Source organism: Lutra lutra, chromosome 10 (genome assembly GCF_902655055.1).
Source record: "Lutra lutra chromosome 10, mLutLut1.2, whole genome shotgun sequence".
Classification (NCBI taxonomy): Eukaryota; Metazoa; Chordata; class Mammalia; order Carnivora; family Mustelidae; genus Lutra; species Lutra lutra.
In genome coordinates, this window is record NC_062287.1 from 85,622,143 (window position 1) to 85,639,367 (window position 17,225).

General features: G+C 41.0%; 1 protein-coding gene across 3 annotated transcripts; it reads left to right on the forward strand.

The window, feature by feature from the left end:
• Positions 1 to 1,783: 1,783 nt before the first annotated feature.
• Positions 1,784 to 16,348, forward strand: PRRG4 (proline rich and Gla domain 4). Of its 3 annotated transcripts, none has more exons than XM_047691147.1 (6): positions 1,784 to 1,938; positions 2,528 to 2,649; positions 7,924 to 8,090; positions 9,500 to 9,548; positions 10,732 to 10,864; positions 16,097 to 16,348. In XM_047691147.1, exons 2-6 carry the CDS (start codon positions 2,550 to 2,552, stop codon positions 16,329 to 16,331), a joined length of 684 nt encoding a protein of 227 aa, XP_047547103.1. In that variant the 5' UTR covers positions 1,784 to 1,938; positions 2,528 to 2,549; the 3' UTR covers positions 16,332 to 16,348. The 3 variants fall into 3 exon arrangements, with proteins under 3 accessions (XP_047547103.1, XP_047547105.1, XP_047547102.1); XM_047691149.1 differs by having other exon boundaries at positions 1,784 to 1,893; XM_047691146.1 differs by lacking the exon at positions 1,784 to 1,938 and adding an exon at positions 1,955 to 2,190.
• The last annotated feature ends 877 nt before the right edge of the window (positions 16,349 to 17,225 follow it).

Consider the following 17,225-nt stretch of genomic DNA (forward strand, 5'->3'; position numbering starts at 1 on the left):
TCTGATCAAGCTGTTTCCTGTTCTAGGATGTCAAACATAAGAAATCATTTCTGGTCTCTTCTTCTGATCCCATTGTTTAAAAACAACAAAAGGATTGAAGAGGAGAAGGATCTATCATAGAAACAAGTTAGAAGGGCACCTGGGTGGCTCAGTTGGTTAAGCATCTGCCTTGGGTTCAGGTCATGATCCAAGGGGTCCTGGGATTGAGCCCCTCTTTGGGCTCCCTGCTCAGTGGGGAGACATCTTCTCCCTCTCCCTCTCCCCTGTCTTGTGCACTCTCTATCTCAAATAAATAAATAAGCTCTCAAAAAAAAAGAAAGAAAGAAAGAAAACAAGTTAGAGACAAGTTGGACACATGGAAACCAAGGATGAAGAGATTAGGAGAAGGGAAAAGAAAGAGCACTATCTTGAAGGAATCAATGAAGACAAAATTTCTGCAGAAAACCTAGGAAGAATTAACTCAATTCTAAATAATTAGGATAAAATAGTCAATAGTCTTTATGGGGAGAAAAAATAATTGGGTGGAAACTGAATTAAAAACTAGAAAGGGGGGGACCTCGGTGGCTCAGATGTTAAGCAGCTGCCTTCGGCTCAGGTCATGATCCCAGGGTCCTGGATTCAAGCCCCCCATTGGGCTCCTTGCTCAGTGTGAAGCCTGCTTCCCCTCTCCCACTCCCCCTGTTTGTATTCCCTCTCTTGCTGTGTCTCTGTCAAATAAATAAATAATAGCTTAAAAAAAAAAAAACTAGAAAGGGGGAAATATGTTTCCTCTGATTTCCGGTAAGTTCCAAGCCACTTTGATCAAAGCATGAAATCTCAAAGAATGTTTCAAAGAATGTTAACATGTCATTTGGACAAGGAAGGATGTAAATGTTACCTGGCACAAGTCCTCTCCCACCTGCTGCCTTCATTACTTGAGGCAGCAATTCCCAAACTCTTACCTTGTGACCTCCTTACACTCTTAAAGGCTATCAAGGGCCCTCAAGACCCTTTACTTATTTGAATTCTACCTAATGGTATTTATCATGTCACATATTGACACTGAGATATTTTCAAAATATTATCTCAAATCAAGACAAACGGTGTACTTTTTTGTTATGTTTCCTCATAAACGCGAAGAAAAGTTCTAGATCTCAAGATAACTATTTATTTGAAAATAGTGAGGTTATCCCTATCCTGACAGGTGTGACCAAAGAGCTAATTACAGAATTACTGAGAACATAAAAGTTTTATTAATCTCTATAAAAATGTACATGTTGATACTTAAGCCTACAACCATAGAACATACTAGAAAACACAGAATACCCATTCTATTAGCAAAGTGATGACATCATTCACGTCAAATGGCCTCTGGAAATTTCCACTGTACAGTCATGACACACTGAAAGCGAAAAAGGCAAATCATGTCTTATTACCATCATGGAACTAGTTTTGACCTAGGAGACCTCTTCACAGGATCTTGGAGAGATCCCAAGGCCTGGGGTCCACAATTAGAGAACCAATGTAATCGATTAATTTTAAAGTCACTTCCCATTTCTTCTTACTAAATAAACTGTATTTTCTCTGATGAATATTTTGTTCCCACTCCCGAACCACCCTTTTGAGAACCGCTGACCTGAGGTAACCACAAGACAGACCCTTCCCCCCACAGTGAAAAACCCAAAGCGAAATGCCCGCGGGATGGGGTGGGGGGGGGGGCGCTCTGCTTAGCACAGAGAACTGAAAATGCCCCCTGAATTCTCCAGCAGCGCGGGGTCGGGAGACCAGTCCGAAACCCACCACCCGCGCACGGGGCGGGGCCAGAACTGGCTGCAGGCGGCCGGACTCGCTCGAGGCTCAGGGCAGAAGCCGCGGCGGTTCTGGAAGCACCTGCCGACTGCCCGCCCGCCGCAGGAAGACCGGCCCCCGGGGGGAGGAGCGCGGCCAGGTGCTCCCCAGGTAGCCGCCTCCACCCTCTCCCACAGCTGAGGGCCCCGCATCCCCGGAGCCCCGCAGGAACTTACGGCCGCTTCCTCGCGTGGGCCCGGCGCCCTTCCGCGGACCCCAGGCACCTCCTCCGCCCCAACGCGGAAGGCCAGGACTGTCCCTGAGTTTGGGGGGCGCCGAGACGGAGGGTCTGGCGGCCGCAGGGACTAGCCAAGGACTGGGCTCCGGCCCGGGAGCTGCTGGAACATGCGCCCGGAGCCGCAGGTGCGGGGCCCGGCGGCTTGGCTCGGGCGGGGAATGGGTCACTCGGAGGGGCCACCTCGGCGCACCCGGCCCGATTGGAACGGAAGGCAGAGGGCCGCCCGCGGCCACAGGTGCCCGCTCAGCCGTCGGCAGAGTCCCGGGGCGCGGCATTTGTCCCTTAGGCACTCTCGGGCTTTCCGGGCGCGGGTCGGGCCGGGCCGGGCGACCGAAACCCGCGGGCCGGGCGCAGTCGCGCGGTTGTTTGGAGCGGAGCAAGTCGGTGACTCAAGCCCCAAGGAACTCAAAGTGCTGAGCCAGGGACTTTTTTGACTTTTTCTTGTTATTTTGTTTGTTTCAGTTTGTTTGACAGTTACCAGACTATGTTTACACTTCTGGTTCTACTCAGCCAACTGCCCGTAGTTACCCTCGCGTTTCCTCATTGCACAAGGAGTCCGAAGGAGTCCGGGCATGCTGGAGAAGGTAAGCAGGGCTCGCGTCTCCGAGCAACCCCCTGGAATGTCGAGACAGGTATTAGAGATCTCAAAGGAGAAAGTGTAGTCTTTGAAATGACATGCCCACATCAGTCATAGAATCCTTAAAATCTCCTCTAGTTTAATTTGTGGTCTGTTTGGCAATGTTGTGGTTATGTTAGGTACAATTTATACAAATTTATTTCTATGAGTTACTTTTGATAAATATATATTTAAGACCTGGTTTGTGGTTCGCTGAATGGAAACTTCTGAAAAGCAGTGAGTGCCGTTTTTCTAGATGAGGCTGTGTGGTAATTATAATGAGCGTAATTACTTGTGTTTCCTGGAAAGATGGACCCGGAATCCAGGATCTAGTCTGGACTTGTTATGAGACCCCGGGGCAAATTACTGAACCCCTTTGTGCTTGAATTTCTTCCTCTGTAAAATGATGGGGGTGAGGAGTGGAATGATCACTGAGGTCCTTTTTGACATCAACTTGTCTGGTTATCCGGGTAAAGTCAGATGCTTGTGGAAGATTAGGTTGTGTCTTGCTAACCTAGAATTTCATACCTTGTGGGTTTCAGGTCATAAACAGACTGGTTCCTGTCCACATTTTAAAAGTCTAACCTAGAAACCAGATCCAAAAAAGGAAAAAAAAAAATGGCTTTGGCTTCAGCATCCTTCCCTTGCCTGGTCATTGTGCTTCCCTAACCCCACACATTCCTGTCCCTTAATCCTTTTCATCAGATCTACGCTCAGCTCATTTCCATTTGGGGATGTGTTACACTAATACTCCTGGATAACTCAATAATGACTAATACAGCTTGGTGTATTAAACCTTCCAGGAGGGTGTGTGTGTGTGTGTGTGTGTGCGCGCATATGTGTGTGTTTTAAGATAGGACATCTTTTTTTTTTTTTTTTTTTTTTTTTTTTGGTCAGAGAGAGAGGGAGAGAGAGCGAGCACAGGCAGACAGAATGGCAGGCAGAGGCAGAGGGAGAAGCAGGCTCCCTGACGAGCAAGGAGCCCGATGCGGGACTCGATCCCAGGACGCTGGGATCATGACCTGAGCCGAAGGCAGCTGCTTAACCAACTGAGCCACCCAGGCGTCCCAAGATAGGACATCTTAACCCAAAGGAACCAAACCCCGATGGCAGAATTCTAGGGAATTGGATAAGCTAGCTAATGAAACAAGGGAGAGATTTTGGAAGGAGATCCTTCTTGTTACCTCCCAAGTTCCACCACATATGTAAGTCCATTCATATATAAGACTGAAGGTCCATACTCAGTGGGAGCAGATGCAGATCCCCAGTATGTTGGTGAGTATATACATGGATACACATAATGCAGACATAAAAGACATTCTCCAGGACATCACAAACTATGAAAGGAATTCAGAGATCATATCTGACAGCAGATGGCTGGAAATATCTATGAGAAATGTAAATGAGGAAACCTATCTATTTTAAAAGTTGATTTGTTCAGTTAGTAATCATTTTATTAACACATACTACGTGCTAGGCCCTAATCTAAGTACTGGAGATAGAGCAATGAAAGACTATAATCCCTGCCCTGGAGAACCTCTTCATCTGATAAGGGAGCGAGAGGTAAAGAGATAGTCTCGGTAAGCTCTGTGACAGAGGTAGGAACAGAGAGCTTAAGAGCAAAGAGTAAGTAGTAGTCACTCTGTCTCCAGAAAGCTGTATGGCACAGAAGCCGATAGTAAGTGTTGATATGAAAAGTAACCAGGAAAATAAGGGACCTCCAGCTGAACTCTGATAAAGCCCAAGGGTGGAGTTCAAATGAGTCAAAAGGAATTTATTTAGAAAACATGGAGGGTCAGGAGAGAGGAAGAGAATGGAATATCTGGGTGGGTGGGCTTGAAAGAGTGGAATGCACAGACGGCATGTTAGGACGGCCTAAAACGGCAGAAATAGAAATGGAAAGAGAAGGGGCACCTGGGTGGCTCAGTGGGTTAAGCCTCTGCCTTCAGCTCAGGTCATGATCTCAGGGTCCTGGGATCAAGCCTCGCATTGGGCTCTCTGCTCAGCAGGGAGCCTGCTTCCTCCTCTCTCTCTGCCTGCCTCTCTGCCTACTTGTGATCTCTGTCTGTCAAATAAATAAATAAAATCTTTAAAAAAAAGAAAAAGAAAAGAAATGGGAAGAGAACCTGAGGAGGCAAATACAAAAGGATTGAGGTCTGTGTATCCTCCAGCAGGGGCCAAAGGGAAAATAGGACGTCTCACTGGAAGTTCTGGGTGATCCCAGGACAAGGAGGTTTGCTTCTTTGGAAAACAAATTCAGAGTTACTTGGGATCCCAGTAACAAAGAAAGGACAATAGTCTCCTTACGATCAAAATAGAGACAGGGAAAAATTTAATAAAGCACTGAAGGTCTAAAGTTAATCCCTGACTGAATCAGAACTTTCACACTCAGGGAAGTGACACACAGCAGCCCCTGGAGGGTACATTTAATTCAGGGGTGAAGACTTTAACTGGCGTACGTATCATGTCAGGAACAATAAAAATGTTTATGATTCTCTCTTTCTTACTTTCTAGTTGAAAATAGTTCTACTGAGTCCCATCTGAAGGGCACAGAGTATTTTTAGAACTCAGATAACCTACTTGAAGGGAAGACCGATCATGAGAAATTTGGCACTACTTTCTTAGCCAATAAAATGTAAAGTTCTGGCCATATCTGAGATACAGCTTTACAGAAGCAGCTTTCTAATTCTCCATTCTGAAATTAGATTCCATGTAGTAAGTACAGCTAACTTAGGCAGGCCATGAGTTACTTCCATCACTGGTTTAGTATTTTAAGCCTACTACAAGCTGAATAGTCCCAGACTATACCTATGAATTGCTTTCACTGGTAGAATTTAGGTCTGAGAATTTCTTTCCAATGTAGAAAAGTTGAGTTCATTCATTCATTTAGTAAATCATTTTTTGAGTACCTCATATGTGTCAGGTCCCACATGTGTGCATACTTTAGTGGAATTTTTCTTCTAGTGAGGGGAACAGTGGTAACAAGTGAGTGGTAACACACGCAGAAGACACCAGAGGCTGGTGTGTGCTGTGGAGAGAAGCTGAGTATAATAGGGACATGGAGCGCCAGAGGTGGGTGGGTGGGTATGAGGTTTCAAGGTAACATTGAACAAAAATCCAAAAGGAGGTGGAAGAAGAAAGTTCTCTTCAGGGGAAACAGCCGGTACAAAACAAAGGCAGGAGAGAACCAGGCACATTGGAAGCCAGTGTAGCTACAGCACAATGTTAGAAACAGACTGGAGGGGAGAAGGCGACCCCTTAGAGGGCCATGATGAGACCCCCAAGGGAGGTGATGGTGACTTGGAAAATTCTTCATTTTGTCTCCATTTGGTGGTAGCATCCAATCTATAAGAAGACAAGGGAGAAGAAAGAATAGAGTTTACCACACTGGTTAATCACAATGTTCTTAAAACAGCTATCACCAATGATCGCATTCTAGCTTCGCCTTTGGCTCAAATAGCCCGTATATGTTATTTATAACTCGGAAATGTATATGCTGGAATAGTGCAGGCCAATAGAAATAGAATGTAAACCCCATAATGAGTTTAAAACTTTCTAATAGCCACATTAAAAATGTAAAAAGAGGGATCCCTGGGTGGTGCAGTTCGTTGAGCATCGGACTCTTGATTTCAGCTCAGGTCCTGATCTCAGGGTCATGGGATCAAGCCCCACACCAGGCTTGGGCTCAGCAGAGTCTGCTTGAGACTACCTTTCCATCTCCCTCTGCTCTCCACCCTGTGCGCGCACTCTCTCTTTCTCCCTCTCTCGAAAAATAAATAAATAAATCCTTTAAAAAAGGTAAAAAGAATTGGTAATATTATATATATATATATTTGATCTAACACATTATATCCAAAATACCCTTTCCAAATATAAGCAATATGAAACATTGTGATATTTTACTTTTTAATTAAGTCTTCCAAATCCAGTGTATATCTTACATAAGTATAATTTATACATAGTATATGTATAAATTCATACTAGAGACATATGTCTCAATTCATACTAGCCATAGTTCAAGTGCTCAATAACCACATGTGCCTAGTAGCTACTGTATTGAACAAAATAGCTCTATAAGATTCAGACCTGTTTGGAAAAATGATTGACTAGTGGAAAAAAAAATATCTTGGACAAGGTGTGACTATTCTCGCGGGGCTAAGAATAAATGGCAAAGCAGAGGTCATTCACAAATCAGAATTGGTCTTTCAGCCCCTGCTCTGTCATCACTCCTGAGCTGTCTCTCGGTTGCCCACTTTAATATATTCTTCTTCCATAATAATGTTTAGCAGTGCGAAACACCAAGTTCTTTTAAGCACTTGATGCAGTTTTCAGCGAGTTTCTGAATTCCAGTCTTGGTAATGTGATCTGGAGCAAGATTTCTTAAGCGTTCTTTGTGCGATACCAGAAAGAGTTTAAAGTTTGTGGGTTTTGAAAATGCTGCCATGGCGGGATATTTTGGTTTTGTGTTACCCTGTGCTTAATGCTGTCATGTTTACCATTTACCTTCCCAGAAAAGGTAGAGGGAATCTTATGAAACACTGTAGGCCCATCTTTGGGGGATGGGGAGAAAGAGCCAGCTACTTGTTTAGGAATGTCTGTAGGTCTGCTAATTAACCTTATAATCGCCTTATAATTTTATTAACTTAGAAGTTTAAAATTTTGTAAGTTTTTAGTACAATAGTCTGTCCACCTTTTTCTCAGTCAAGATGATAGAGAGCCATCCCTTTAGAAGTAGAAGAGTCTGACCTGTCATTTCTTGAAAATGTACTTGTCTAGAGGGAAGAGTGATATTTAAATAATTTTCATCTATGCAAATAATTTTGGACATAACCAACTCAAGTGCTTTCTGGGCTTATGCTAATATTTGTATTTCATATTTAACAGACATTATTTTTACTGCTGCCGTTTCTTTTTGTCAGAATTTAAAATCATACAGGGACAGCTGGGTGGCTCAGTCCATTAAGCAGCTGCCTTCGGCTCAAGTCATGATCTCAGGGGTCCTGAGACTGAGCCCCGTAGCCTGCTCCCCGCTCAGCCAGGAGACAGCTTCTCCCTCTGCTTGTGCTCCCCAACTTGTGCTCTGTCTCTCTCTCTCTCTCTCAAGTAAATAAATATAATCTTGAAAAAAAATTTTTTAAACCATACCAAAAAAGTTTGGTATAATTTTATATCATGAGAATTATTCAGTTTTTCCACAATTGAAACTTTGAAACTCTTTCAACTTTGAAATCTATTTCTTTATTAGTCTTCACAGCAAAAGAAGCAGCAAATCTTTTCATACATAGACGCCTGCTGTATAATAGATTTGATTTGGAGCTCTTCACACCCGGTGACCTAGAAAGAGAATGCATAGAAGAACTTTGTAATTATGAAGAAGCTAGAGAAATTTTTGTGGATGAAGATAAAACGGTAATTTGGCTGACAATGTTAATTGGCTGGAAATTTATTAAATCATATGTAAGAAAATGGCACTTTCAGTCATCAGAGATTTTATGCTTTAAATAAAATTGAGATTTTATACCTGTTATCCCTTTCTACTTCCTTAAAATGCTAATTAACCTATTTAGACTTGGCTTTATACTTAATTAAATTGAACTTACAGCAATTGGCAAATTATCAGTTGTGTTGTGATTTTGTGTGTGTAGATGTTTATTATATCTAAAAACAATCATGAAGTGGAGTGAATTACATTTTAGGATATTATTTGATTTAGTTCTGTGACTCAGGCTTCAATCATTCTAGACTCAGAGCAATTTTTCCTACCAGTGACCTTATCTTTTCTGATTACTGCATTTATTAACAATTTAGTATGTGCCAAGTGCTCTGCCAGAGACTGAGGATATAAAATATATAGTCTCTGCATTCAGGAGTTTATTGTTTGGTCTAGCTGTGTAATTTAAGGGAGAAGTTTTTAGAAGTTCTCCTTTGAAATATAATTAATCTGTCCATTAATCTTGGAACAGTATAAAACAAACAGCATGGTCCCTGTTATAATCTGGCATATTCTTAAAGAATGTTAAGTGACTCAAATTCTTGACTTCTATAAATTAAATAAGCACAGCACCTTTTCCCCTTCCTCAAGAATTCCACTGTACTCTTTGGTCAATAAGAACAAGGAACCCTAGGTATTCTTCAAATGCAGACATTAATGGAACTTAGTTCTTTTTTCTCCCAATATTGTACCCAGGCCCTCAATCTCTGCTAATATCTGCCACATCTGCTGGAGAGGGAAAACAAAGTCTATACTGTGTTGTTGTACCGCTTGAAATTTTGTTCTTTTTTTTTTTTTTAACTCATTTTATGATTTTTATTCTGGTTCCTTACAATCTGCCTCATTCTCTCAGATGACACTGAAAGAATCTCAGGGATGTCTTTCCCCAAATCAATCCCTTTCAATAAAATCTCCTAGCAAACCCAGGGCACACTGAGCACAGAGAAATTCAGACTCCTTTCCAAATTTGGTAATGGGTCCACTCCTTCAGCCCCCACCTTTGGTGCTGTCACCGACTAATGTGATAGTTTGGGGGATGCCAGTGGGGACTCTGAACAGGGACTCTGAGCGAGTGAAGGGAGAGCGGCAGGGGACAGTAGTAGAGAGCTAGCATGGGCAGTCATCCCCTGACCAATTCCAGAGTCAGGAGAAACAGCAGTGGGTGGCAATGCTTTAATTAGAGTGAGTAATGCCCTCCAGCTTGAATAAACTAATATCCTATCTGTGGCACATGCCAAGAATTTACCACCCCAGTCCAGGTCATTGGGATCCCATGAAATGATAATAGAACAATGAAATAAACTTGGAAAATTTACCTTTCTCTTAGACAGCATTCTGGAAAGAATATTCCGTCAAAGGACCAACCACAAAATCAGGTAAGGCAAGAATTGATGGAATTTAATGTTCTTCCCACCCTTTCTCTATTATAATACATTTTAGTTTCATTGTTTGAGTTTGGCTATTGCTCAACATACATGCCTTGTAAATCCAGGGATGATTTCTCAATTATACATTGGGCTATCTAAGACGGAGGAAGCCACATTCATCTTTACACACTGAAAATCAAGTTTGGTGAGATACTAGGGAAATGAGATAATAGGCTTAAAGGTGTTTTAAACAACTCAGCTAAGTCAAGACTTGCACAGAATAAAAGTAGGACTCCATTAGTTGCAAGTAGTAAGCTTAATTTTTTTTTTCTTTTTTACCATTACAAGTAAATGGAATACTTCTGCTACTGGGTAAATTAAGAGTGTTAGAATTAAATAAGTTCTATAGAGGGGAGATCTTTATTTTATCTGTATTATCATCTCTAGCTGCTTTTTAGTCAGGTCTTTTTTTGCCGGATCTTCCTTCATTCCCCTCAGGTGGAGCCCCAGCTATGAGGAGGACTTAATTACATTGCTATGCTAGTGTTGCTTAGTATAGTTATCTCTGTATTTAATACCAAAATGTGCCTAGTTGAAAAAGAATATGTTGAGTCTTATTTTTTTAAGTTTATTTATTTTTTTAGTATCTCTACACCCATCATGGAGCTCAAACTCATGACCCTGAGATCAAGAGTTGCATGCCCTTCTGACTAAGCCAACCAGGGACCCCAGAATATGTTTGGTCTTAAATGCTATCCATTTAATATGACATCTTTAAAGTAAATGAAACTTGGGGGCAACTGCGTGGCTCAGTTGGTTAAACGCCTTTGGCTCAGGTCATGATCCCAGGGTCCTGGGATTGAGCCCCATATGGGGCTTCCTGCTCAGCAGGAGACCCTGTTTCTCCCTCCTCTCCCCTGCCTACAATGCCCCCCCCCCACTCATGCTCTCTCTCTTTCTCGCTCTCTCAAATAAATAAATAAAATCTTAAAAAATAAAGTAAGTGAAACTATAACTAGGGCTTTTAGGAAGAGTCATTTACAAATTTTTATCGCTAACACAAAGACTTTTTAAAGAAAGCAGTATTAATAGATTCTTAATAGTATGCTTAGATCCAGTGTGAAGTTTATTGAAATCATAGACAGTGCTTTTCAGTTGTTATACTTACATTGTTTTATTGATTTCTCTTAAGATGCTAACAGAGAGAAAGTTGATGTCATGGGCCTTCTGACTGGATTAATTGCTGCTGGAGTGTTTTTGGTTATTTTTGGTTTACTTGGTTACTATCTTTGTATCACCAAGTGTAACAGACAACAATATCCCAGGTAAGTACCAAATAAAAATATCGAATTCACTATTATACATTCTATATTGTTATTTTAAAATGGATAAAAATGGCTGCCTGTATTTTTTGAAGATTTTATCAATTTATTTATTTGACACAGAGATCACAAGTAGGCAGAGAGGCAGGCAGAGAGAGGGGGAGGCAGGCTCCCTGCGGAGCAGAGAGCCTGATGCGGTGCTTGATCCCATGATGCTAGGATCATGACCTGAGCCAAAGGCAGAGGCTTTCACTCACTGAGCCACCCAGGCACCCCTACGGCTGCCTATTTTTTAAATAAACATTTTACTCTGGAATAATTTTAGGTATACAGGAAAGTTGTAAAGATCACACAGAGAGTTCCCATCCTTCACCTAGTTTCCCTCATTGGGAACATCTCACATTCCCGCAGTACATTTGTAAAACAAACCAGGCAACACTGGTCCGTTATTATTAACTAAACTCCAGACCTTGGGGCACCTGGGTGGCTCAGTGGGTTAAAGCCTCTGCCTTTGGCTCAGGTCATGATCCCAGGGTCTTGGGATCGAGTCCCACATCGGGCTCTCTGCTCAGCAGGGAGCCAGCCTACCCCTCTCTCTCTGCCTGCCTCTCTGCCTGCTTGTGATCTCTGTCTGTCAAATAAATAAAATAAAATCTCTAAAAATAAATAAATAAACTCCAGACCTTATTCAGACTTCACCAGTTTTGCCATTCTTGTCGTCCTTCTGCTCCAGAACCCGGTTAAGATACGGCACTGCATTTAGTTGTCATTGTCTCCCCAGTCCCCTCTGGTCTGTGACCGTCGTTTGGTTGCCTAATTTAACACTTACCTATACAACAAAATGATGCTATTCCTAGATCCTTTAAAAGAATACAAGAGGATTCACAAGTGTCAGGTTGATTTTTTAATGTTTCCTTCTTAAGGAGGAAGTAGAAATGTGTCCCCACATTATTTCCAGAGGTTAAGAAGTCCCATCATTTACTCTAAGTAGCAGGGTTAGCAGATCTAGCCATGTAGCAATCCAAATAGAAACAGTGTAACTAGCTTTTAAATTCCAACTATTTTTATTGAGACTTTTTTTTTTTTAAGATTTTATTTATTTATCAGAGAGAGAGAGGAAGAGAGAGCGAGCACAGGCATACAGAGTGGCAGGCAGAGGCAGAGGGAGAAGCAGGCTCCCTGCCGAGCAAGGAGCCCAATGTGGGACTCAATCCCAGGACTCTGGGATCATGACCTGAGCCGAAGGCAGCTGCTTAACCAACTGAGCCACCCAGGCGTCCCTTTATTGAGACTTTAAATTAAATAAAAAGGAATAAAATAAAATGGTTGCCACATGAAGATAATAGCCCATTAATAAAGCTTGATAAAAATTCATAAAAGCCATAATTGTTTGGACAATAGAACCTCAACATCCTCATTAAAATAAAAAGTTATTCTCTATCATCTCTATTATCTTCTCAGTAAGTGTAGATGAGTAAGTGTAAAAATAACCTTATTCAAAAAAAAAAAAATGCCTGGTGCTAAACAGCCTATTTGAAATTGGTGCCTACATATCCCTAGTTATACTTTCAAATTCTGAGAAAAGCTCGTGATTGTGACCAGGTGATGAAAGGGTTATAGAGACAGTGGTGATGGTGGCACAACATTGTGAATTTAATTAATATTACTGAATCACACACTTTAAAATGGTTAAAATGTTATATGCACTTTACCACTATAAAATTTTTTTCTTTATGGTAAGGTAAGACTTTGGGGCAGTGGACGTGGAATTAGGATTCATCTATTAGAGGATAAAACTAAAACCATGCGGCACCTGGCTGGCTCATCAGGAGATTATGTGACTCTTGCTCTCGGGGTAGTGAGTTCAAACCCCACACTGTGTATAAAGATTACTTTAAAAACAAAAACAAAAATGGAAGCCATGAGAATAAGCAAGTTCTCTGAGTGTGATGAAAGGAAAGATGGAAAAGGACAGAGCCTTAAGGGGTACCCATAGCAAAAGTTCAGTAAGAAGACATGCCAGAAAGAAGACAGAGGACAGGGGCAACATAATTGTAATTCTCATCCCAAACTGAAATTCCTGAACAGTTCCATGAGGCATTAATATGACCTGTAGGCATGGACAAAGGAGTTCTTCAGAGACCTCTGTAAATCCTACAAAAATCTGAGAAATGAGAGAAAGTAAAGATGAACTTGCTTAATTGTTCCTAAGTCACCATCTTTTAAGCTGAACGACTTTTACTAACTTCTCTTATTTAACACGTAGGAAATGAGTAAGGCTTTTCCATTTTCTAGGAGCTTTGGAATTTTATTCAGTGTGGCTTTCTCTACAAGTGGGGGAGGAAGTCCTGGAAACCCTCAGACTCATGAAAATCAGGCAAAATTTGTCTTCCAAGACTCTTCTTGCCTTTTATATTTCTTTTCCTCCCCATTCATAAGTCTCACCAAAAAAGTTCATGTATAGCCTCATGCTTAATAACTGGGCTCAAGGTCTGTGATAGCACAGCCATCATTCAGTGTCCTCATGCATGGTATTTTCTTCTCTCTTCTCTGTGCTTTGCTTCCTTTTTCTACTTTTCTGCACCACTACATCTTCTTACCATAGGCCTTTTTTCTCTGAAACGTAGCTTCTTTCCTGCTGTAGGTTAGAAGCAGAATTCAAAGGTAAAGGGAGCAAAGTAGTACCACTATTACATATGTTTTCTGTGTATGTTATTGTAAAATTTAAAAACCCTTAATATCTCTTATTTTGTTTTGAGACTTTAATTATTTATTTTAGGGGGAGGGGAAAGGGAGAGGGAGAGAGAGAATCTTAACCAGACTCCATGCTAAGTGCAGAGCCTGATGCAGGGATTGATCTCATGACCCTGAGATCATGACCTGAGTCCAAACCAAGAGTGGGACACTTAACTGACTGAGCCACCCAGGCACCCCTAAATATCTCTTATTTTAAAAGCAAGATTAGTTATACTTAATGTTGGTACAGCATAATGCTATACAAATCACAGATCATTTTTACATCTATTGTCTCAATGTGATCCTCAGAGCAATCTTTGATTTTAGGGGACATTAAACACTAGGTTTATAAGACATTCTCTTATTTTGGGATTAACTTTTAACACTTACTAATACTTTTCATCTATTATCCCAAGTTCTTCCAGCAGAGTTTTTTGTTCTCTTTTTGTATTTTGCAAGTCTGGAGGTGGGGGAAGGGTGAGGAAATATTTGAGAAAGAAAAGAGTAAAAAATAAGATCATTGTCAGAAAAGTTTGTCTCATTCCTCTGTCAAAACACGCCAAGAAATGGAAAACAAGATCTTTTCATTCTTTGTTCCTATATGTTATGGAGGTAAATGGGCATACTATGACGTTTGTTTATTTGAGTTGTTCTTAGTGCATACTTTCTGATATCAATCATTTAAGATGTGTGTAAGAAATCACCATGTAGATTATTTAACAACTTTGATGTAATTATGGTATTGTTTCTATATCTTACACTTGGAAGTTGACATGGAAGAGTTTATTGGTTCAACTACAACATTTGTCTCTCCTGTTCCATATAAGCAAATAAATAGAACTTTTTGTCATAAGTTAATGAATGTGGCAATCTGTTCCAGATTCTGACAGAGGAGGAATTGTGTTGACCCCTCTAAGTAAACTTTTGAGGGATGCTCTCAGTCACCCCCCAACTATTGAAGGTCTGACTATTCAGTTCCTGGATTTACACAGATCTTCTTCATTTCTCTCTCTGCAGTCACCCTCTCTTCCTTTCTTCCAGTTTCATACCTCATGATTACCTCCAAGAGAGAGGTGCAAATGGACCTTAGGTGTTTTAAGATGCAAATGGACTGCCTTAGTTTGGGAAATTTACAGTATTTTGAGTCTGCTTAACTGTCTCTTGCCAGGAAGAATATTGTAAATATTAATGAGAAGTTGGGGATTACCTATGAATTTTAATTATCTTAATTAGCCATATTCTAGGAACTTAATCTATGCATAAGTGCTTCACAGACAGCCATCTTTACAGTCTAAACAGATCGATTTACTAATGTATAAGTTATGATTCATAATTCAATAGTGAGAAAGGAAAACACAGGCTCAAAGCACTAGACCCCTTATTGCATTTCAATTTTCATTGGCTAATGTAGCTGACAGAGTTTTGTGAAAACGGTGAGACTTGAATTAGGCCATTTTTTTTTTTTTAATTATTGGCCTTGGATCAGTGGAGTGGGGGAAAGGACAATAATCTGAGAAAGAAAGGACAGAGACAGGATAGAGAATTCATTGCATATATAGAGGAGTGTAAAGAGGGAACCTTGCAAGAGCAGAGAGCTGTGAAAAATAAGGTGAGACCCGAATGAGGGAGATTTTAAAAAGGAGGCATGGGAGTTAAACTTGACTCAGTGGAGAGTAGGCTGCAGGTTAGGGTTTTGCAGAGAAGAGGGACACGAGAGAAGTGCTGTTTAGGAGGACGGACCAGGCATCAGGACTGCGAGGAGAGAGAGAGGCATCCCCTGTCGTGATTATCTCTGCGACATCAGTCTCCTTGGCTTGGAGTAATGCTGCCTTTCAACAAAAAAGGATTCAGTTTCACACCATTATTTTGAGAAAGTTCTCATTTAGGAGTGGGAGGAAAAGGGAATTAGCATGTTTTGAGTCCTTGTTACAGTGTTCCAGGCACTGCTTAGATGCTTTTTGTACAACATTTTTCTGAATCCACACAAAACAACTCTGTTGAGGTAGCTATCATTGTCCCCATTTTACTTCAAGGGAGACAGATAACTTGCCTTTGGTCACAAAACTATGAAATGAAATACACTTTCATATCCATGTCTGACTCCAAAGCTCTCAATCTTTCCCCTATAGCAAGACTCTTTCAGAGGTAATGGGTAAAATAAAACTGTTGTTATATTAATAAATTGGGTTCAGGGGCACCTGGGTGGCTCAGTTGGTTAAGCATTTGCCCTCGGCTCAGGTCACAATCCCAGGGATCTACGATGGAGCCCCGAGTCGAGCTCCCTGCTCTGCAGGGAGTCTGCTTCTCCCTCTCCCTCTGCCCTGCTGGTGCGATCTCTCTCTCTCTCTCTCTCTCAGATAAATAAAAACTTTTAAAAAAATAAGTAAATAAAACAAATAAATTGGTTCAACTTTTATCAAAATAGTTGGGTTTTCTAAAATGGCCATTTTAATTTAAAAATGCTGCCTTTCTGGACCTAAATGCTGTCTCTCTGTTTAGTTCTTCAGCCGCCTACGTAAGAACGGGCAGGCACACTCCCTCCATCATTTTCAGAAGACCCGAGGAGGCTGCCTTGACTCTGTCACCGCCCGCAATGGAGGACACAGGATTACCTTCTTATGAACAGGCAGTGGCACTGACCAGAAAACACAGTGCTTCCCCGCCACCACCATATCCTGGGCCAACAAGAGGGTTTCAAGTATTTAAAAAGTCTATGTCGCTCCCATCTCACTAAGCCTGCCATGGTAGTGTAGGAGATTCCTGCTATTTGAATGGTTCGTTTTCCCTGGACCAAAGAGACATGAAGAGACTTCAGCCCTTAATGACAAACTGCAAGGAGCAAAGGAAGAATAAAGCACCTGTGTAGAATGCCACAGCAGTTCTGTTAGCATCTCAGACCTGAACTTGATCATTATCAGCTCGATAAGAATCTTATCATTACCAGTTTGATAAGAAACTCAGACTCCATCTCCTTGCAGTAAAGAAGAGAGCACTTTTTTTGTTTACTTTCATGATTCAGAAAATCTGTGTTATGGATGTCATCGCTAGAACTCGTGAACTATCTTTTGTACAGATAAAGGTTGTAGATTTCTTGTGTTGACTATAAAAAAAAAAAAGAATTTCCAATCATTAGATTATCTGAAGCCAGAATATTGGACCTACTCTTTATTAGGATTTCTTTTTGGTTGGAAATACGTCATAAAACCAGACATTTCGATACAAACTGGTGGCCTCCATATAGTCACTTCGTTTCACATTTTAAATTATTGCATAGCATTCACCATTTTGTGTAGATTTCAGTTGTTAACAGTTGCTGCTAGTCATGTTTTTTTATGGGAGTGCATTAAAAAGTCACTTGCTAGGGAGTTCTTCAGAGGGTACAGAGTTACAATGACAAGGATTTGCAAAGGTTGTAATACTATCAAATCTATAGGCTTCAAATCTAGGAGTCACTAGAACTTGATAAAACTGCCCATGCTACTGACGGGTATGCACGTCCATTTTCATGGCTAAATTATCTGTATATAACTACATATAATTATTTATCTTGAAAGTGTGTTGAAGTTAATAAATAATAGTTCAAGAACCTAGAAAAATTAATTTACTCATCTGCTATTAAAATAATACT